The 23,405-nt window shown below is 40.6% G+C and overlaps 1 protein-coding gene across 16 annotated transcripts in view; it reads left to right on the forward strand.

Moving 5' to 3' along the window:
- LOC125460699 (voltage-dependent L-type calcium channel subunit alpha-1C-like) overlaps nucleotides 1–23,405 on the forward strand; it is an 814,036-nt gene that overhangs the window by 396,221 nt on the left and 394,410 nt on the right. For all 16 annotated transcript variants that reach the window (XM_048548420.2, XM_048548421.2, XM_048548422.2 and 13 more), the window contains one exon: nucleotides 1,192–1,295. In XM_048548420.2, coding sequence (XP_048404377.1) covers nucleotides 1,192–1,295 — 104 coding nt within the window. The remainder of the gene's footprint in view (nucleotides 1–1,191; nucleotides 1,296–23,405) is intronic.

The following is a 23,405-nucleotide window of genomic DNA, read 5'->3' on the forward strand; positions in this document are numbered from 1 at the left end:
GAGAGGTTGGATAAAAGTGAGATAACAAGGTGTAGAGCCTGATGAACACAGCAGGCCAAGCAACATCAGAGGAGCAGGAAGGCAGATGTTTCGGGCATTTCAGAAGAAGGGAGTAGGCCTGAAACATCAGCCTTCCTGCTCCTCTGATGCTGCTTGGCCTGCTGTCTTCATTGGATTTAGTGTGTTGGTGGATTTGTGGGCATCATGGTAGCCCACAAACCCACCATCACACTAAAACAGCAGCTAATGAACTTAAAAGACCCTATACAGACAACAAGCAAAACGAACGTCATTTACAAGATACCTTGCAAGCTCTACACCTTGTTATCTCAGATTCTGCAGTTCCTACTATCCTTGGATAAACTTGAGTTGCTTTCACTAGTGTCTCAAATGCTGAGGGAGTGACTTGATAGTAGTATATAAAATTGAGGGGCATGGCATGAATAATCAAAGCGTCTTTCCTTGGGTGGAAATGTCAAATTCTAGGGGGCATTGGTTTTAGGTGAGAGGGGAAATTTTTAAGGGAGATGTGTGAGGAAATCTTTTTACACACAGGGTGGTAGGTGACCAGCATGTGCTGCCAGAGGAGGTGGTAGAAACACAAACTTTGCTAATGTATAGGAGGTATTTTGACCAACACACACAGGCAGAGAATAGAGGGAATATGGACCATGTACAGATAGCTGGGATTAGTTTAGAATGGCATCATAGTTGGCATTGACATAGTGGGCTGAAGGGCACATTCCTGTGCTGTACTGTTCTATGGTTTTTTTTAAACGTGGTTATCTTGTAATTCTTTCCTAATGTAGAACAAAAACACTTCAATGGCGTGTTTCTTTTTCCAGTAATACCCAAACTCTATACCACCAAGCAAATAACTATTGTCATGGTTGGAAAACTGGTTCCTTGTATAAAGTACAAATTCACTATTTCTACCAAATACGGCACTGTGTGAACAGTTTAATATGCATAAACACGAGTGTGATACAAAATGGTAGGACTATATGAATTGAACTAAAAGATATGATTTACATGGAGTTGTATGATGTTTTTTACATCCGTGTTTAAATACACATCTTTAAATTTGAATGCATGTGTAAAATTACAATAGTGTGAGCCTTTAATCCCATAATCTTCCATCTTTCAATCTGCTAACATTTTCTCTCTATTAACCTTCCTTCATCTTTTCAGATGCAGGATGCCATGGGCTATGAGCTACCTTGGGTCTATTTTGTGAGTCTGGTCATCTTTGGATCCTTCTTCGTTCTAAATCTGGTTCTTGGTGTCTTAAGCGGGTAAGCTGTCAGTTTAGTATCTTCGTTGCTTCAGCCAGCCCATCAAATTACCTTTTTCTTCACCACATTCTGCCCTGGAAAGATGCCATAACAAGTACCTCCTAGCCATTAACTAGTAGGAATAAGTGACATCTAACCAATTTTACATGTTGGCTGAGATGAATCTTTTAGCTACCAGATGATGTCATTGTTATGAGATTGTTGTGCTGATGATTTGCTTGCTGTCCCCATAAAGTCTTGCTGTGCTGTGATGCTGAGGAAAGCTCAGTTATGTATGTGAGTTGGGCAGATCTTTTGTAACAGAAGGGAAAATGATTTGCAGGATGACTTAATTCGGCTGGATGCAAGCTTTCGGGCATTCATGGAATACAAATATGTTACAAGTATGAACCTAGAGTTGAGATGTAAAGCTAAAGTTAGCAGTTTGTTTGTATCACATTGATTTTCGTGGCAGCCTGTAGTGGGTTCATACTAGTAATGTATTTGTATTCCATGAATGCTCATTAGTGTAAAATATTCTTTAATGAATGAAAATGTTTCACATTTGTTTAAATACGGCAGGAGCCAGACTAGTTTGTGAATTTCTATTCTGAGGTAAGTGGTTTCTTTTGCAGAACTCTGTGTGCCACAAAGGATGGGAGTAACAGAATGGCTGCTTATGTGGAGGCAAAAACCAGCAAGGGTGACTCAGTGGTAAAGGAGTATGGTGTAGAAGGGGGCTGGGGGCACAAATGAGTGGAATAGGGATCTGAGGATAGACAGATGATGCTATAGGGAATCAGTGGATTTATTTTGTTGCTGTTATCATTGTGTGCACATTTTTGCATTTAACTTGGTCCTTCGTGAACTCACCAAATATAACCAGCATTACAGTAATGTTTTCTGGTAATTGTTATTTCTATGTTGCCATTAACCTATAATTGACCTAATTATAATTAACCTACAAAATGTGCCCAGAAACCATAACCACTCTCCCCTACATCAAAGACATCTCAAATGACTGCTGACTACTCAGACCTCTTGGCATCATGGTAGCCCACAAACCCACCAACACACTAAAGCAGCAGCTAATGAACTTAAAAGACCCTATACAAACAATAAGCAAAACGAACGTCATTTACAAAATACCTTGCAAGAACTGTGACAAACACTACATTGGCCAAACAGGCAGAAAGCTAGCCACCAGGATACATGAGCATCAACTAGCCAAAAAATGACATGACCCACTATCACTAGTATCCTTACATACAGATGAGGAAGGTCACCACTTTAATTGGGACAACTCATCCATCCTAGGACAAGCCAAACAGAGACACGCATGAGAATTCCTAGAAGCATGGCATTCCAACCGGAACTCCATCAACAAACACATTGACTTGGACCCCATCTACCACCCCCTGAGAAAAAGAACAGGAAATGACATCACCAACCCAAGGAAACCTAAACAGATAAATAGAAAGCAGAACATAACACCAGTGCTTCACCGGAGGCTCACTGATGATGTTACCTAGAATGGTGATGAAACGTCTGAAAACGAACCTTCTAGCTCAGCGAGCAAACTTCTATCCATTAACCTATTCTTTTGATCATAAAATCATGTACCTGTTTAAATGACAAGTGAGAATATCAGTTCCATTACTGAAAATAGGTGATCGTGTAATTGAAGAAAGAGATGGATAGAGCTCTTAAAGATAATGGAATCAAGGGTTATGGGGATAAGGCAGGAACAGGATACTGATTGTGGATGATCAGCCATGATCATAATGGTGGTGCTGGGTCGAAGCGCCGAATGGCCTACTCCAGCACCTATTGTCTATTGAAAATACATATTTTTTTGTACCCCTACATATTGTTTGAGAATAAATGGGCAAGTGTCATTTTAATTAATTACCATATAATCACACAAGATACAAAGACAAGTGAAACAAACATTACCATAGGTTTTGCCCCAGTGTTACCTTAATTAGGCCGTACCATCTCTGGGCAGCCCACTCAGATCATTATTTTTCTGAAGCAGATTTTAATATGGCATCAGGATATTTTAATACCTGAAGTCCAGTTGCATTAAATCAGCAATTTAAAAGCAAGGCTATCAATCAGATCACTATTAGTATTCCCCGAAGTAGTTTTGAAAAAATTGCACTCTTCAGTATATATTCTGAATTTTAATGACTTGGCCTTGATGATAGAGGGTACAATTTCAAAATTTGCTGATGGTACATTTAGAAATGTCTGGATGTGAGTTTGCTTGCTGAGCTGGAAGGTTAGTTTTTCAGACGTTTCGTCACCACTCTAGCTTCATCGGAGGCTCACTGATGATATTACCTAGAATGGTGACGAAATGTCTGAAAACTAACGTTCCAGCTCAGCGAGCAAACTCACATCCAGAAACTCAACCTGAGCTACAAATCTTCTCAAATTTAGAAATGTGCTAATATTTAGAAATAATGCAAATCTAGGAGCTAATGTAAACGTGGCATTGTAAGATAGTTAATATTGTAACTAAATTCTGGAAAAGTTAACAGGAGTTAAAGTAGATAAATCGTTTGGACATGATGAAAGGAGGTTGCAGTAGATTTAATGGGTGCGTTGGCAGTCATCTTTTAAAATTCTATCGACCTTTGGAGTAATTCCTGCAGATTAGGCCGGGGTCGGGTGGGGGGGGGGGGTGGGGGAGGTGGTCCACAGAGGAGATGCAAGCCAACTGTTTAAGAACAGAAGGAGAGAGAACACAGAGGAACACAGACCTACAAGAAATTTAAAGAATTGCAGATGCTGGAAATCAGAAACAAAAACAAAAATTGCTGGGAAATCTCATGAGGCTTGGTAGCATCTGCCGTCAGAAGACCGAATTAATTCTGAAGAAGGGTCACTGAAAACCAAATTGTCAACTCTGCTTTCTCTCCAAAGATGCCACCAGACACACATCTAGAGACCTAATTGATCTCAGTTCAACCTCGAGGGTATGGGAAGAAAGTGAGCATATTATGGCATCAACATTGAGAATCAGTGAGTAGTGGAGTGGGCTGGGTGAGCCAAATGGCCTACTTTTGCTCCTTTTGTTTGGATTTCTATGTAGGGAAAATGCGAGAGTCTGTGATAAGTTAACAGGAGGCCGAGGAAACGCTAGTAGGATTGGACAGAGTCAATGTAGATCGGTGAAAGGGAAATCATATTTAACAAACGGTTTGGCGTTTTGTGGATGTAACTCAGAATAGATAACATTAAACCAATGGATATAATATATTTAGTTTTTCAGAAAGCTTTGAGGTCCCACACAAGATTATTTTAAAAAAAGAGAATGCATGTGACTGGGAGAAGTAAGAAGTCACTGGTGAACTAGTTAATGGACAGAAACTAGAGAATGGAAATGAATGGATCATTTTCAGGTTGGCAGGTTATGACCAGTGCCACAAAGATAAGTGCTTTGTCAGTTATTTGTGATCTAAGTCAAAATATTGGATATCGGGATTAAATATAATATATCCAAGTTTGCATGTACCACAAATTAGGTGGAAGTGGCTGTGGGAAGGATGCAAAGTCAAAGGGATTGGGAGATTAGGTAAAAAATTGGCATATGAAGTACAATGTATTGAAATAAAAGGTTACCTACTTAGTAGGAAAATCGGAAATGCAGAGTGCTTCTTAAATATTGAGAAGCTCAGAAGCATTGAACTTCAGAGAGATTTGATTGTCGTAGTTCAGGAGTCATGAAAAGACTACATACTGGTACCAAGAGCAATCAAAAAAACAAATAGCATGTTGTCCTTTAATGCAAGAATATTTGTGCCTTCAAATAACTGTCTTTCTACAATTACATGCAGCTTTGATGCAATCATGTTTGGAGTATTGTGAGGAATTTTGGTAATATTACCTTTGGAAATATATACTTGCTATAGATGGAATGAAAATAAAATTCACCATACTACTTATTGGAATAGAAACATTTCCCTATGTCGTGATATTAAACAGAAAGATGTGCACTGAAATTTAGAAGAATGAGAGGTACTGCCATTCAAAGAAACAAATTCTTACAGAGGATGGATATTTTCCCTAACTGTGGGGGCTGAGAACCAGGCCATACAGTCTGCGTATTTATCTAACCATTTAGGACTGAGATGAAGAGGAATTTCTTTGAAAATCTTTTGGAATTCTCCATCCTAGAGATCTATGATAGAGATATGTACCCTTTCTAAAAATCGGTCATAGGTCATGAGCATTATTGGCTAGCACCAGTATTGATTGAGAGTCTGGAATTGCATATAGGCTAGACTCTTATCTCATGACAGATTTACTGAATGTCTTGAGTGAACCAATCATCAGTGGTTACACAGTCATCATCAAACTAGCTTCTAATTCTAGATTTTATTATATTCAAATTGCACTGTCCACCATGGTGGGATCTGAGCACATGTCACTAGAATATTAGTTTCAGGAAGGGTCACCGTACCTGAAACATCAGCTGTGATGTTTTTTTCTCACAGATGCTGTCAGACCTGCTGAACTTTTCCAATAACTTCTGTTTTTAAGCAGATATGTGCTCAAGGTGATTTAATTCAGAGAAATGTGAGATAACTGTTTGAAAAAAAAATAGAGAAATACGAATGAATATAGGCTAAACACTAAACATATTAGAGGAGCAGAGAGATTTGGAGATTCAGATATATAGATCACTAAAAATTGGGAAAGACAAATTTTAACCTTTTAAAAGAAAAGTTGAATACAGAGCTAGAACTGTTGAATAAAGAGCTTAATTAATAAACAACTTTAATTAGAGCAAAATTAGAATACTGGACATCTTACTTAAAGAAACAAACCGACAATGGAAAGGGCTGAGATTCACTAAAATGATACAAGGGATACGAGATATTGATTTTGAGGAAAGCCTGGAGAAATATAAGAACTAGGAGCAAGAGTAGGCCATCCGGCCCCTCGAGCCTGCCCCACCTGTCAATAAGATCATGGCTGATCTATTTGAGACTCGGCTGCACTTACTCGCCCACTCACCATAACCTTTAATTCCTTTACTGTTCAAAAATTTATCTAGCCTTGCCTTAAAAACATTCAGTGAGGTAGCTTCAACCACTTCACTGGGTAGGGAATTCCACAGATTCACAACCCTTTGGGTGAAGAAGTTCCTCCTGTCCTCAGTCCTACATCTGCTTCCCTTTATTTTGAGGCTATGCTCCAGTCCTAGTTTCATCTGCTAGCGGAAACCACCTCTCTGCCTCCACCTTATCGTAAACCCTTCATAATCTTATGTTTCTATAAGATCTCCACTCATTCTTCTGAATTCTAATGAGTATAATCCCAGCCTACTCAGTCTCTCCTCATTATCCAACCCTCTCAACTCTGGACTCAACCGAGTGAATCTCCTCTGCACCCCCTCCAGTGCTCGTATATCTCTTCTCAAGTAAGGAGACCAAAACTGCAAACAGTACTCCAGGTGTCGCCTCACCAGGACCCTGTACAGCTGCAGCTTAGCCTCCCTGTTTTTTAAACACCATCTCTCTAGCAATGGCAGACAAAATTCCATTTGCCTTTTTAATTACCTGCTGCACCTGCAATCCTACTTTTAACAATTCATGCACAAGAACACCCAAGTCCTTCTGCACAGCAGCATGCTGCAATTTTTTTTTAACCATTTAAACTGTTTAGTTGTTATTCCTACCAAAATGGATGACCTCACACTTATCAACATTGTACTCCATCTGCCAGACCTTTGTCCACTCACTTAGACTATACCCCTCTTCAGACTTCCATGTCTTCTGCACACTTTGCTGTACCACTCATCTTAGTGTCATCTGCAAATTTTCACACACCACACTTAGTTCCCAACTCCAAATCATCTATGTAAATTGTAAACAATTGCAGTCCCAACACTGATCCCTGAGGCACATCACTAGCCACTGACCGCTATCCAGAAAAACATCCATTTACTCCTACTCTTTGTTTTCTACTGGTCAACCAATCCTCTATCCATGCCAATACATTACCTGTAAGACTGTGGAACTTTATCTTCTATAGCAGCCTATGGTGTGGCATCTTGTCAAATGCCTTCTGGAAATCCAGATACACTACATCCACAGGTTCCCCATTGTTCACCATGCAAGTAATGTCCTTGAATTCCACCAAGTGTTGGGAATTTTAACTCTTAATGTTTCCTATTGTAGTAATGAAATTGAGAGGTTCAGCATTATCAAGGATTTTCATACTGTCAATAGAAAAAAAAGCTATTTTGCCAACTTGTAGATGGGTGTGGAATACCATTACTAAAGAAGAAATAAGGCAAATATTACGAGCATTTATTTTAGATAATGTGTTACTAGTACATGGCCTGCATGGTCGGAAACAGTAATGGAAGCATAATTGCTCTTAAAAGAGCAGTAGATGACTATTTGAAAATGGGCACGGGAATAGGACAAAGTAGATTGCTCTTTCAAAGAACCAGCGCAAATGTAACAAGCTGAATGATTTCCTTTTGTTCAGTAAAATTCAATGGTACTGAAATTTTGCAGTTCCTTGACATTCCTCGCATAACTTTATCGCATGTGCACCAGCAGAGTTAGGTTAGGGTGTTCCTCAGGAATTTTCTATATAACTGTGGTAGAGCTACTACCCACCCAAAGCAAACTTGTAAACAATGGTGGCATTAAAACAGGATTTGGACAGCATGGTGGCTCAGTGGTTAGCCCTGATGGCCTCTCAACACCAGGGACCCGGGTTGGATTCTGCGCTCTGGCGACTATCTGTGTGGAGTTTGTACATTCTCTCTGTCTCTGGATGTCCTCCAGGTGCTCCGGTTTCCTCCACAAAGATGTGCTGGTTAGCTTGATTGGCCATGCTAAATTGCCCATAGTGTCCAGGGATGTGCAGGTTAGGTGGCATGGCCATAGGAAATGCAGAGCTATAGGGTACGTGTTGGGTCTGGGTGGGATGTTCTTTGTAAAGTTTGTGTATGCTGAAAGTCCTGTTTCTACACTGTAGCGATTTTGATTCTAGGATGGCAGCCTCCAATATTAGCAATTTCCACTTTCCAGGTTCATACAGAAGCCCAGCACATCTCTGCGTCACATAACCAGAAGCAAACTCTTATCTGGCAGTGTGGCCTATACCACTGAAATTAGTCTTTGGAGGAAATAAATCATTTAGTTAAGTTTTAATCATATGTGGTCCTCTTGCAAAGGGGACTGCTAGGGGAACTAGTGCCTTTCATTTCACTTTGAGTCCAAACTAAGTAATTGAACTTCTTCAAACTTACTGCATTTCAGTATAAGACTTTTGCCATATTAACCTAAGTAAACAAGGGTAATTTTCTGAACAATTATCATTTGAAAGATCATTGCAATTCATTTGAGAATTCTTTACTTGTAAATTATGTAACCAGCCTTTTTTATACAGATGCAAATACAGTTGGTATCACAATGTTAATCACACAAATGAAGAGAAATTCGATCAATATTACAATTAGGCTTGTTACAAATCCTCATTGGGACAGTTTTTTTTGAACGATAAAATTTCCAGTGATCAACAGCAATTATTGAAGGGTATGATTTCACCTTTTTAAAACTTGTTTTGTAACTATCAATCTAAGTTCAGGATAGTTCAATATTATTTAAAGACAACAAATACAACTTTTAAAGAAAAATAACCTCCCCATTAACTAATTAATAGAATCAAGATGTCTTCTAAGTTTTTACTATTCTCACTTCTGGCAAAAGTGTAGCATTTTACAAAAAAGGTTAAACATTACTACTAATTCTCCATTGAGCTCACTTCTCCCTGCTGTGTTGGACAAATGTTTTCGTATTCTTTGCAAGCTGCCCCATTTAGCCTGAGTCTTTGGATTCAACTTTTTACCAGGAAGGTCTGTCTCAACAACTTCTTCTTAATCATCAAATTTCTAAAAGTAGTGTGCCTCCTTCATTTAAAACAGAATATAAATGCTCACAAGCATTCTGCTTGGTTGTCTACACAAAAAACAAGTCCTTTCCTCCTTTTCATTGCAAAAGCTTCTTTGCTTTAATCAACAGCATTTGTCAGTTACGAGGGATTACAATTTGAGGATTGTTGACAAGAGAGTTAACAGTGAGGTGAGGAAAATCTTCTTTCTTCAGTGTTGTTAAGATTTAGAATGCGCTGCCTGGGAAAGTGGCTGAGGTGGATTCTATAGGAGGTTTCAAAAGAGAGCTCGATATGTCTAAGTAGTTTTGCTATAACGCATGTTTTGTTGACGTGAATTGGCTGTAACGTTATTGATAAATAGTGGCTGCTGTTTGGATAACATGAACTTTCTGCTGCACAGGTATGGCAATTTTTTATAGCACGAGGTCCCATAAGAATGCAACTATCACATTATAGGAGAACTATCTGTATTTGAAAGCAATGAATTTAGAATGCTACAGACATAGGGCAAGAGAATGGGACTAGCTGGGTAGTTCTTTCAGGAGCCATTACAAACATGGGTTGGATGGCCTCTTCCTGTATGATTCTTTGTTACATTTTGAAATTCGATAGATTTCTGTTTGGTTTTCTTTCCGCAAAGCAATCAAGCTGTATGAATCTACCTCTGAATTTAGTATGACTTCATTGTCCCCATTTCAAGAAAGTTGTATTTTAAACTTTACGGTTATGTTCCAAAATATAGCCAGTCTTGTAAAATCAATAATTTGTAACAAATCTGTAAGTACAAATGAAAGATCAAAAAGGTAAAGGCACCAGAATCCTACTGGATGATTGGGCTGCTGTGTCATTTAAAAATAGATATCTGGTGGTGATTTAACCTGAGGGTCCTTATGCCTCAAACAGTGAGAAAGTTTGGGACGGAGAGTTCTTCATGATAACCATGGACAGTGTTGGAATTGAGCCCATAGTGTTGATATCACTTTGCAGCATAATCCCACCATCCAGCCAGCTGAATAACTGACTCCAAACGATTATCATTACAAGTCTCTGATTTACTATTCCAATATTATAGTCAATTTACTGCATCATCCATGTACAGCAGCATTGTGCTTACATCATTGGCCTAGCATTTATGCAAATACTAAAGCAGCTAGCGGCTAAAATTTAGAACTGATAAGAACAAAGTCATGAATGGAGGGCTGAATTTAATGCTCTCAGCAGTGATCCTGAGGGTGAGACAGAATACTGATGCAATCCCACTTTTGTTATTTTCAGAAGCCCCTGCCTGGCATAAAGTTTCCCATTCTTTTGAGGGTGTAAATCACACCTCTATGAGCTGCTGGCCATTCAGCCATAGCAATAGAGAATATGGTAGTTGGAACAAACAGGCTTAAGTTTTTCCATTTTGGAAATAAACAGTTAGTTGTGGATGTCTGTGATGTGTCACATCTGCCTTTGCCCACAACAAATTTTCTGCTGTGATTACTCCCCTCATTATCAAGGCAAGCAAAATGTTAGTTAAGTGACTTGACTTATCACATTTGGCAAGTGACCAGGAAGGTCACGTGCAGGTGGATCCCTCTGAAATTGCATGTTCTAATATATTTAAACCCTGTTGGATGCCACTTCACTCAGCAAAAGCTAGCAGCAATCACTAAGCCTGTGGCAGTTGCACCAAACCCAAAGAACTGCCTCTTCAAAAGCACAAGCTTGTTCTTGATTCGGTGATGCTTTTTTACAAGCGCTATTGAAACAAGTCAGGGACAGAAGAGGCATTCTGTTCCTGGTGGGTGACAGCCGGAGACCATGTCATCAATCTCATCCATGCTTAGCTGAAATAGCATGGGTGCTCAACATCAATGACAAGGTGAGAGAAGCACCTTCACATCAGTCCAAATATCCTTTTCTTATAGACATGATTTGGAGGTGGCAGTGTTGAACTCTGGTGGACGCAGTCAGAAGTCCCGTGACACCAGATTATCATCCAACAGGTTTATTTGAAATCACAAGCTTTTGGAGCACTGCTCCTTCAGGTGATAAAGGAGCAATGCTTCAAAAGCTTGTGATTTCAAATAAACCTTTTGGACTATAAACCTGGTGTTGTGTGACTTCGGCCTTTCTCATGGAGACAGAGTGGCGTCATCAGTTTGCTATAAGGATGAAGAGTGACAGACAGGTATGTTGGCAACATCATCTCATTTCACTCCAAAGGTGTCCTGCCAGTTTGCCACTGATTCCATTACTGTTGAGGAAATTCTCAACATTTTGGGATCCCCTAAGTCCAGAGTTCTCCATAGTGTGCGCACCAAAGTCTTCAAGGTCACTGTGCATACCAGTCAGCAGATTCCCTCCATCCAACTGTGAATATTAGACCAGCAGCTAAATGAGGTCTTCAATCATTGTATATAATCTTCATTTTTCTAAATACATATTTACTTGCACTGTTGTAGCCTTATTATACTAATAGGTGTAGAATACCAAAGGATCTGAGAAGATTATCAAAATTGAAAGATTGGAGCATCTTCCACCATTGATGTGCTGCATTTGAATTGCCACTCCTTGGTACTTCTCTCATAATCAGCAATGTAGGTGGTAAGAGATCACCTCACTAATTGGGGAACCTCTTATCTACAAGTTGGGAATTGAAGTCAAAGTACAACGGATACGCTTGGAGACACCAACTATAACAATAAGATCTAGGAGAGGACCTGAGATGTCTAGATGGAGGTCACACACACTCACAGATCTACCTTGCAGAAATGATGGCAGAACAAATCATTTATATGCAGGGAAAGCTTTGTCCCATGCTTATGGTTTCCAAAGTCATGCTAGAACATTTAAGGGACGAGACTGGTTACACTGTCAATACTGTCAACTGTGGAGCTGAGTGGAATGAACAGCTCAGTATTTCAGAGTCCATCATAGTGCAACCATTGTCAATAAGAGTTGTCAGATATTGTAAGAGTACAGTTAAAGCTCATTGCATTCTGCATACAGAGATAGTAAAGTTGTATGATACATAAGGAGCAATCTCATGCCCTGGGACAATTAGGTATTATTTAGCAGGAAGTGAACTTTCTAAGGTGACTTGTTTGTTTTTTGACAAAAAGATCATTTTATTACAACTACCAAGATGTATATGGTTGCATAAATGCTCAATGTATCACAGTTGCTTTAATGCAAATGTCTGTCAAGGGCATGGTTTGTGCATGCACCTGAACTCCCAGCAAGATGAGGAAATTGGACCACAGTTAAAAGTAAAACGCAACGTAATGGAGTCTAGATTACTCCAATTGAAAACCAACTCAATCTTTGAGGAATGTGGCATACAACAAGCAGAAGGCTGATATCCAACTACACAAATGGAAGCATAACAAACAAAATGCCTCAGCCTAGTTCAGTCACTTTCGAAATGGATGTCAGTGGTCTGTTTTACAATTGCCTTGGCCAAACCATCAGCAGCATTGTATTCCTCCTCAGCATCGGTTTGAAGATACCTTGGCACATGATCAACTACATCATCACTCTATCCCAAGACTTATTGATTTTCATAATTACCAAAGCAATGACCAGTGCAGTCAACTGCTCGACAGAACACTGACTCATCCCTAATGTCCATCAAATGTCACTAGAAGCAACTGATGATGAAGAAAATGTTTAGAAATAAGCTTCACATTGAGTGGCTCCAAGAACAAAGCAAACTCGTGAACTTCCAACAATATTCTCTAATTTCTCCAAAAAGAGTTCATTTTAATGGAGTGGAGGAAATCTGGAGAGAGCTGAAGATAACCATCATCTCATGCTGTAAAGAAACCAATGGCGCTAAGACTAGGAAATACAAAAACTGGTTCAGTGAGAATTATCATATCATCCCAGACCACATTGACAAGAGGAGAAAAGTTCCCCAGGCCTGGCAAAACCACATCACCAGTGAGATAAAGAGGAGAACTCATCAAACAGCAAGTGGGGAGTTACAAAAAAGAGTAAGACAGCCAGGAACCAGTGGTGGACTGAGAAAGCCGAGGAGCTGCAACTCCTTGCTGACAAGCATGACATCTGTGCCTTCTTCAGTACCACCAAAGCAATATATGGACGCTACACCCTTGGTCTCAAACTGGTGTGGAATAAGAATGGCACCCTTTTAAGAGACATAAAATACCAACATATGATGGAGGGAGCACTTCAAAGAACCCCTAAACCACAATAAAATTGTTAGCAAGGATGTGTTTGAGGAAATGCCCAAACTCCACATGAAAAATGATCTTGGACTGCCACCCAGTGCAGCACAAGTTGAAGCCTCCATTAGATATATGAAGATTGGAAAGACCGCATGAGTAGTCGGGGTTCCAGCAGAAACTTTGAAACTTGGAGGAGCAGAGCTTACCCGTCATCTCTATCAACTGTTCCTGAAAAACTGGAACAAAGAAGAAATCCCTCCTGACCTCAGGGATGCTGCCATTGTCTCTGTTCTTGATGGTGACAAAGTGGGCTGTGGCAATTGCCAAGGAATCTACCTGCTCTCCATTACCGGAAAAATCATTGCTAGGCACCTTCCCAGCCTTGGAGGAAATCCTTTAAATGTGGTACCTTTAGTATATGGATGACAATGTCATTTCTGTTCTCTTAGAGAATTTTCAAGTCTCAGTACCTTCGCAAAAGCATACTGAAGAATTTCACTCAGCTTCAACATCCAGAAGACTCAAATCCTTTACAAACCTGTCCCAGGTCAGGTTCCGGTCTATCCCTCCATTAAGATCAATGGAATAATCCCCCCCAAATGTTTTGAGAAGCTACCTCTCAACGAAGCCTGTGATTGATGTGGGGATTCAACATCGCATTCTATCTGCAAGCTCTGACTTTGGTTGCCTAATGACGGAAGTCTTCAATGACCGTGACATCGATGTTAATACCAATATCCTGTGTATCTGGCTGTCAGCTTTCTGATCTGTCTATATAGCACTGTAACCTGAACTACATAGACACTACCTCAAGATCTTTGAAGTAACATCAACATTGTTTGAGATAGATTCTCCACATCAGCCCGGAGGACGGGCTTGCTAACAGCTCTAACATCGAGAGCATGATCACCTGATTCAACTCTGCTGGGCCAGTCACACAAGAATCGACAGAACTTATAACCAGTAACATGGAATTTCTGAGGTGGATAATCATGCTTGTTAGCAAGTGATAGCTAATGATGACTCTGATTGCTATGTGAGTGCAACTGTATGCTGATCCTGTGGGAAACCAGTGATAGACAAAAGTCTTAATGCCTGAACTGGCTGACTCCCTTTGTCAAGAGGGAACAAAATGAATTGGTGGGATCTTGTAACGATTGTGTCAGTGACCATGAGGATGAGCTTATATATTGACATTTGTGAAATACCAGAGATCCGTCATGGTACAGCAAAGAAAGTAAGTCAGTAACTTCAGCTATGTTGAGTGTCAAAATAGTCAGGCAAGGCTGGATGGTCTTTAATAATTTGAATGTAATAATAGGTAAGACTAGTGAGTCAGTGGAATGGATTGACACGTGGAAGTACGATATCGTTACCTTCACAGAAACCTAGTTGAGGGAAGAGAGGACAGACAGCTCAACATTCAGGGATATAGGATCTTTAAGTGAGACAGAAGAAGGTGTAAAAATGGTGGTAGTCTAATTAAGGAGATCATGACTGGAATAAGGAAAGATGATATCTTAGGTCCTCAAATGAGGCTTTAAGTGTACAGCTTACGAAAGTTAAGAGGGCAGCTACTTCCCTGGGAATGTATTATAAGCCCTTTAAAGAGTCAACAAGAAGTAGAGAAACAAATATGTAGAGAATTCACAGAGGTGTGTAAGCGTAATAATTGAGTAATTATACAAGGGCATTTTATCTTTCTGAACATAAACTGAGATAGTCATACTGTTAAAGGTTTAGTGGGGGCAGATTTCTTGAAACACATCTAGAAGAGTTTATTGAATCAATACGTAGAAGGCACAACAAAGGACCATGCAGTGTTGGATCTGGTTCTGGGGAAAGAAGCTGGACAAGTGTTCAGTGTGGCAGTGGGGAAACATTTAGGCAGTACTGACTGCAACACAATATGGTTCAAAAATAGAAGTTGCTGGAAAATCTCACAGGCCTGGCAGCACCAATGAAGAAAATAATCAGAGTTAACGTTCTGGATCCAGTGACCCATCCTCGGAATCATGTATGGTTCAAATTTGTTCTAGGCAAGGAAAAAGATGGCTTTGGATTGGAGTAAGGAAGATTTTAATAAAATAAAGCAAGTTCTGGCCACAGTTGGCTGGGGACAGCTCCTTCTGGATAAGACAACAGTGAAACAAGGTTGGGAGGACATTCAGAAAGGAGCTGGGGACAGTACCCTTTAGAGGGAAATTGTATTGCTCCTATAATCAGAGAACCTAGATGTCTAGGACTGTTTAGTACTGAATTTAAAAAAAGAATAGGGCTTTGAACAAGTCCAAAGGGAGCAATTTAGCTGTAGCCATAGAGGAATACAAGAAACGCAGGAGGGTACTTAAGAAAGCAATTAGAGTAAACAGGGGCATGAAAAAGGACTTGTGAACTAGATCGGGGAGAATCTTAACCTCTTTCCTTTTAACGTATTCTTTCAAAAAAAAATCTTAACTAGAGAAAGAGTAGGGCCCATTAGGGACCAAGAGGGCAACCTGTGTGAGAAGCTTCACGATATTGGAACGGTGTTGAATGAATACTTCCCTTCAGTTTTCACTCTGGAAAGGGAGAATATAGGTACAAAATTTAGGAAAAGGGACTGTGAGGAACTTGCACAATTTGACATAGGAAATGGGATGTCTAGAAGGCTCTGGGCTTAAAAACAGACAAATCCCAGACCCAGAAGGATTGCATCTTGAGCTACAATGGAAGGAAAAGCAGGAAATTGCAGGGGCTGTGATGCACATTTTTAATTCCCCCCAGGCCACAGGGCAAGTGTCAGAGGACTGGAGGAAGGCAGCTGTGATTGACCCCTTGGCTGAGAGGTCAATCATGAGAGGGCATAATTTTAGGGTAAGGGGCAGAAAAATCATAGGGGATTTGGAGAAAAACTTTTTCACTCAGTGTGTGGTGGGAATCTGGAATGTGCTTCCTGAGAAGGACGTGGATGCTGGAAACCTTACAAACATGCAAAAAAAATGTTTGGATGACTACTTCACATGTTATAACATTCAACAATATGATTCAAGTGCAGGAAATTGAGATTAGCACACTTTTAGTGGCAGTTATGTTGGTGCAGACTCAATGGGCCAAAGGGCCTTTTCTGTGCTGTATGAGTCTATAAATCTCCAGTATATCCCTAAAGTGATCCACTAGTGTATACATTTAAGACCTGCTTGTTCCCTTTAGGGGTACCAGGATTACTACCCAGATGATGCAGCAAGAGATCTTTGTCCATTAGCTGACATGTGTATGAGTCAAAGGCTTGGGATTCCTTAAATCATTGTTGACGCCAGCTGTCTCTCATCTGCAGATTGCTATTTCTAAACCTGTAGATGCAGTTTTGCCCTCTAGTTCCCCATCCGTATGATGCCTCTTGTCCTGCTACTTCACACTGTCCAGGATGCACACCAAATGATTGCTGCTGTTGTCTCAGCAGTTAAGTCAGCACATCAATTCCCTTGTAACTTTAGGAACAAAAGAGAAATAGCAGGGTTGCTCTGTGCCGTTTTGCTCTCCCTGTCAGGATATTGTGAGAACGTTAAGTGAAGACACATGTTCCATATTAGCGCTCACTCCTTCCCTATGGTGCTACAGATTAGAGCCTCATAGAGGTTAATCGTCCAACTGGTCAAGTCCCAACCAGCACAGGCTCCATGTGTTTCCATATTGCTGTGTGTCTTGAGAGGAAAACCCCTTGCTGCTAATGTCACAGGAACTTGGCAGCTCCTACTACAATCCCATTACTTTCTAGCCTGATAAAGCTCTTTCCCATATACAGTAGTAATCTTGAGGTAATTTAAAGTGACCCAGGTAAGTGTTAATGGAGTCTTGGCATGAATTGGGTGCCAGGAACCTACCCACCCCAGTGCCACCATCACCACACCCCTCCACCAAATCGTACCAAATCAGACCTCTCCTGGTAATCTTCATGCCCTTTTGAGGATATGGCAATTGTAGTGTGAAGCTTGCAGGCCTAGCGAATATCTACCATTGTCAATAGGAAAGATGACATTTTGAGTGAATGTCCCTTACTTCCTTGCTACTGTAAACCTCAGAAATCATAAAATGTTAATCAGGCCATGATGTATTTTCATTTAGGGCTACATCAGATTAGGTTGCAGTTAGATAGAATGAGCTACAATTTTCAAATTAGCCCAAACTAATAAAATAAATTAGAACATAGAACATAGAAAAGTACAGCACAGTACAGGCCCTTTGGCCCACGATGTTGTGCCGTGGATTAATCCTAATCCAAAAATAAAATAACCTAACCTACATGCCCCTCAATTCACTGCTGTCCAGCAGTCACTTAAATGTCACTAATGACTCTGCTTCCACGACTACCACTGGCAAACTATTCCATGTGCTCACAACTCTCTGGGTGAAGAACCTCCCTCTGATGTCTCCTCTATACCTTCCCCCTAACACCTTAAAACTATGACCCCTCGTGGCAGTCAGTCCTGCCCTGGGGAAAAGTCTCCGGCTATCGACTCTATCCATGCCTCTCATTACCTTGTACAACTCGATCAGGTCACCTCTCTTCCTCCTTCTCTCCAGGGACAAAAGTTCGAGCTCAGTTGACAGTTTTTAAAGGGGCACTGTAAACAAAAAAGTCCAATTAAATTTATAAATTCAATTTGAATAATGGTTTTGCGAACTAGTGATGCTCTTCAACTCCTTCTGTACCCATTGACTATGGAAGGCCTTGAGTGCACTGGAGGATGCACTTACTCTTTCTCTCCATGGACACCAAATCATAGATGTAATTGCAAAAGAGGACAGGCAGTTAGGCCAAAAAACACACTCAACTGAATGCTAACTGTACCTATTATTGTCCTCTTGAGCCAGATCCAGGACCAGATTCATGAAGAAGTCCTCTAATCTGCCCATCTCCTTACAGGGTTGCCACAGATCAGGAACTCAGTATATACGTGGAACACGGAGTTCTCAAAGCTGCAAAACAAAACCCACAGGTGGCCTGGAAATCCATGAATGACCTTAACCTTTCAGTGCACAGGACTGCAAAGTACAACACCCTCCATGCCAATTCGTAATGGAAAGGAAAGTGTTCCTGTCCACGGAGCCTCCAACCAGAAGACCCCACCATCTTCAGATGTCAGGATAGAATGCCATAGTATTCATTGGATGGTTGACAGGGGTGGGGGGAGTGCAGAAAATGCAGCCCTTACTGGAAACACCTCCACTCCAAGTGAAACAGCTTGAGAGAATATTATCACGAGATGGCATTCTGGGCACTGCCCCACCAACACAGCTATGTCTGCATCCAATCCTGGGCACCAGACATAACTCCTTGCCAACAGCTGCGTTTTGGAAAACCCCGGAATGATCCTGGTGAAGTTCAGCCAGTATCTGGTAGCGACCTTTGCACAGGACAATCACTCTTGCTCCCCGTAACAGTACACCATCCTTTACTGTGATCAGGTCTCTCCAGTTTCAAAAAGGTTTCAGTTCTGGTTGTGATGGCCCTTTGATTTCCACCATCACCGCCACTGGTTTCAGTTCTGCCAGGACCAGATCTTTTTGAGTCCAAAGTCTGATGTTGCCAGCTGTGACTAGAAGTGTGTCCAGAAAATTAACACCATTACAGACTCTTCCAGTACCACCAGTGGTGTATCTGCCACTAGAAGGCAGCTCAATGCGTTCACTACTTTGCCTCCTGGACAGTGTTCCAACATGTAATTATACACACTTAGTATAGAACCCATGGCTGAATTCAGCCTGAAGCGGTGGGTGTCACTGCCTTGTCCTTTTTAAGCCAATCTAGTAGGGGTTTGTGGTCTGTTTATATTATATATTTACATCTGTACAGGTATTGTTAGAACTTCCTGACTCGAAATATGACTGCCAAATCTTCCTTCTCTATCTGGGCGGATTTACTCTCTGCATGAGTCAAAATCCTGGATGCATACGCTATTAGGTGTTCCTCTCCTTTGGGCCACCCAGGAGCTAATACCACCCTGATGCTATACAGAGAAGCATCACATGTCAATACCAGATCTCACTTGGGATCATACAGAGTGCCAATACCATATAGGATGATAGCTGGTTCTTCACTTCCCTGAAAGCTATGACTTGGCTACATGACCAGTTCCAAGGCTAACCTTTTTTAAAAGTTGATGCAAAGGTGCCAGGATGGAGACCAAATTATGTAAGAAATTTCAGTAATAATTCACCAGCTGAAGAAAAGACCGAAGCTCTGGTACAGACTTGGGAGCTGGGGCACCTTTTGATTGCACTCACTTTTTCTTCCTTTGGTATAACCTAGTCTTGTCAACTTAGTAGCCCAAGTAGATCAATTGGCTGCCTAGAACACGCATTTTCCTTTCTAAGGTATACACCTGCCATGGAGAAATGTTTAAGGAGTGTGTCCACGTACTCTTATCTTACTCCCTGTTATTAGCACATTGTCTAGATAAATGACAACCTGAGGTAGACCCTCGTAAAATATACTCTATCATCCACTCAAAAATTGCAAAGGCTGACGCTACCCAAAATGGCAGTCCTTTACAAACTCTTGTGGGTATTATTTGTGCCATATGTCAGGAATCCTCATCTAACTGCAAGTATGCATGGCTCATGTCGGACAGCCCCATTGCCAGCTTTGTATATAAAAACTATATATGAGGGATTGGGTATTTATCTAGCTGTGAAAAGCAGTTTATCATTTGTTTAAAATTCCCACAAAGGCAAACCATGCTGTCAGGCTTCACAATCGGTATGATCAGTGCTGCACGTTCTGCAAACTGGACTGGTTTGATGGCACCTTCAATTTACAGGCTTTTGCCATAAGGCAAATGGCACTGGGCAGGCCTTGCATAATTGTGGATTCGCTTTCTGTTCAACATGCAAAGTGACCTTGTCTCCTTTGAATGCCCCGAGACCTTCCTGAAAAATGTCTGAGTATTTGATTCAGTCTTCACTCAGACAGCTCTTTTTGAATCAAAATGTTGAACCATTGATCTATAAAGGTTCCCTGACACAGATTCGCAGTATTGTTGAGATCTTGTACAAACTTAAGGGTTGGAGTCCAGAACTATTTGTGTAAAAGACTGGTTCTGCGATTGCTGAAACCTCCATTTGAACTAGATGGCCATTTGACCAGAAGTTTATTTTGACTGGTTCTGATTTGAATATTAAGGTATTGAACTGTTCCAAACCAAATGTAGGTGGGCTTTCTAGGGTGTGCACTTTCTTGGAGTTCTTTTACTCAATTTAGGTCTGGTGGGATTCTCTTGCTGGCCCAGATCCTGAAGAAAATTGGCTTTGTTTTGGTGTCTTTCTGTGCACTGACCTAGAGTCCCTCTGTTTAGGATATACCCTGAGTGAGGCTATGCAACTACCTTCACTTAAGTGGTGTTCCCCAAGCTCAGTCAGACTGGCAAAGGCATCTACTTCCATCAGAATATTGTGCAACTCCTAAAGGGTCAGTGACATACAGCACGGAAACAGACTTTTTGGTCCAAATAGTCCATGCTGAACATAATCCCAAACTAAACTAGTCCCACCTGTTTGCTCATGGCTAATATTCCTTTCCTATTCATGAACTTATCCAACATCTCAAATTTGTAATCGTACCCACATCCACCACTTTCTTAGGAAGCTCAATCCACACACAAACCACCCTCTGTGTAAACATTTGTCTGTTGTATCCTTTTTAAATCTCACTCCTCTCACTTTAATGTGCCCCTTCATCTTGAAATCCCCCATCTTAGAGTTAATGGTAGTTATATTTTCCCTATCTAATATTTCTCATTATCTTATAAGCTTCTATCATGTTGCCTTTCAACCTCCTAAGCTCCAGTGAAAAACTCCTAGCCTATCCAGCCTTTTGTAATCACTCAAACCTTCCATACCTGGTAAATCTGTTTTGAACTCTCTCCAGCTTGGTAATATCTTTCCTATAACTAGGTGACCATAACACAGATTTCTAGTAGAGGCCTTACCAATGTCCTGTACAATTGCAACTGACTTCCCAACTCCTATACTCAAAGACTGAGCAATGAAGGCAAGTGTGCCAAATACTTTTTTAACTGTGCTGGCAATATCTGATGCATATTTCAAAGATTGTGCTTCTTTTGCTGCATTTTCCAATGATAAAGCCAGTAACCGATCCATAGTCAGACATACGGCACAGACACAGATCATTCCATCCAACTCATCCATGCTGACCAGATATCCTAAAATAGTCTACTCTCATATGCCAGCATTTGGCACATATCCATCTAAACCCTTCCTATTCGTATATCTATCCAGTGTTGTAATTATACCTACCTGCACCACTTCCTCTGGTAGCTCATTCCATGCATGCACCACCCTCTGCTTGAAAATATTGCCTGTTAAGTCCCTTTTACATCTTACCTCTCTCACCTAAAACCAATGCTCTCTAGTTTTGGACTCCCCTACCCTGGGGAAAATACTGTGGCTGTTCAATCTATCCATGCCCCTCATGATTTTATAAATCTCTATAAGGTCACCCTGCAGCCTCCAATGCTCCAGAAGAAATAGCCCCAGCCTGTTCAGCCTCTCCCTATAACTCAAATCCTCCAATCCCAGCAACATTGTTGTAAAAACCAAGAGAATTGCAGATGCTGTAAATAAGAACAAAAAAAAAAGTTGCTGGGAAAGCTCAGCAGGTCTGGCAGCATCTGTGAAGTAGAAAACAGAGTTAACGTTTCGGGTCTGGTGACCCTTCCTCAGAACTGATGGTGGTTGGGAAAACTGATGTTTTCTCAGCCACCATCAGTTCTGAGGAAGGGCCACCAGACCCGGAATGTTAACTCTGTTCTTTCCTTCACAGATGCTGCCAGACCTGCTGAGCTTTCCCAGCAACTTTTTTTTTTGTTCTTGATTTACAGCATCTGCAGTTCTTTTGGTTTTTCTTTGATCCCCTTCATTGTCTTCTTTAAACCTCCCAATCCTTAGAATTACTGTTATTTCTGGCAACTTTATGGGCCTTCTTTCAATCTTATATGTTCCTGAACTTCCTTTGTTAGCTGCAGTTGACTGATTTTTTTTGCAGCTTGATGGAGTGTACAGTTGCTGTCAAGTAATGTAATTGTCCTTTAAACATGATACATTGCCGATGTGCAGTTATACCTTTCAATGGATTTCCCTATCTTAGCAAATTTGTGTCCCATGCCTTTATAATTGCCCTCATTCAAAATTAAAAAATACCCTTGCTTGAGAACAAACCGCCTCATTTTAACATGTAAAATTCTTTCATACCACGATCACTCATTCTTAAAGGTCCTTTTACAACAATATTGTTAATTAACCCTTCTTCATTACATAATACTACATCTAAAATAGCATGTCCACTAGTTGGTGCCGCAACATACTGCTTGGGCAGTTCTAATGCTCAAGAGACTCAACCTTCACAGCTTTAGTGCATAATTTGTTTATTTAGTTGATAGGCATGATAAATTTCTGGCTCATTCTACATGCTTCACTCATGTCATAATAAATATGACATGAGTCATGAGTGCCACACACTACCACAACTATTTGATGGCCTATAAATAACTTTAACCAATATCTACTACCACTTAATGTTTCTTAGTTCCACAGAATCCGCACAATGTTTTTGTAAATGGACAATCTTTCTTACTAATGAACTGATTCAATTCCCATAATATGAGCTCAACTCCACTTCCTTTTCCTTTTTATCTGTCCTTTCTAAATATCAAATATTCTTGAAAATTCAGTTCTCAGTCCTGTTCACCATGCAGCATGTTTCTGTAATGGCAATTAGCTCATTCTCATGTATCTCCATATGGACCTTTAGATTGTCTACCATATTGTGAATGTTGTATGAATTCAGGTAGAGTGCACGTTTGTCATTTGACATAATTCCTCATTTGAAGCATACTTGATGCTTGAGATAACAAAATGTAGAGCTGGATGATCACAGCAGGCCAAGCAGCATCTCAGGAGCAGAAAAGCTGACATTTCGGGGCTTACACCTTCGGGCTTTGTTTCTTCTTCTTTGTTTCTTTTAGCC

This window comes from Stegostoma tigrinum, chromosome 18 (assembly GCF_030684315.1).
Source record: "Stegostoma tigrinum isolate sSteTig4 chromosome 18, sSteTig4.hap1, whole genome shotgun sequence".
NCBI classification, from domain to species: Eukaryota; Metazoa; Chordata; class Chondrichthyes; order Orectolobiformes; family Stegostomatidae; genus Stegostoma; species Stegostoma tigrinum.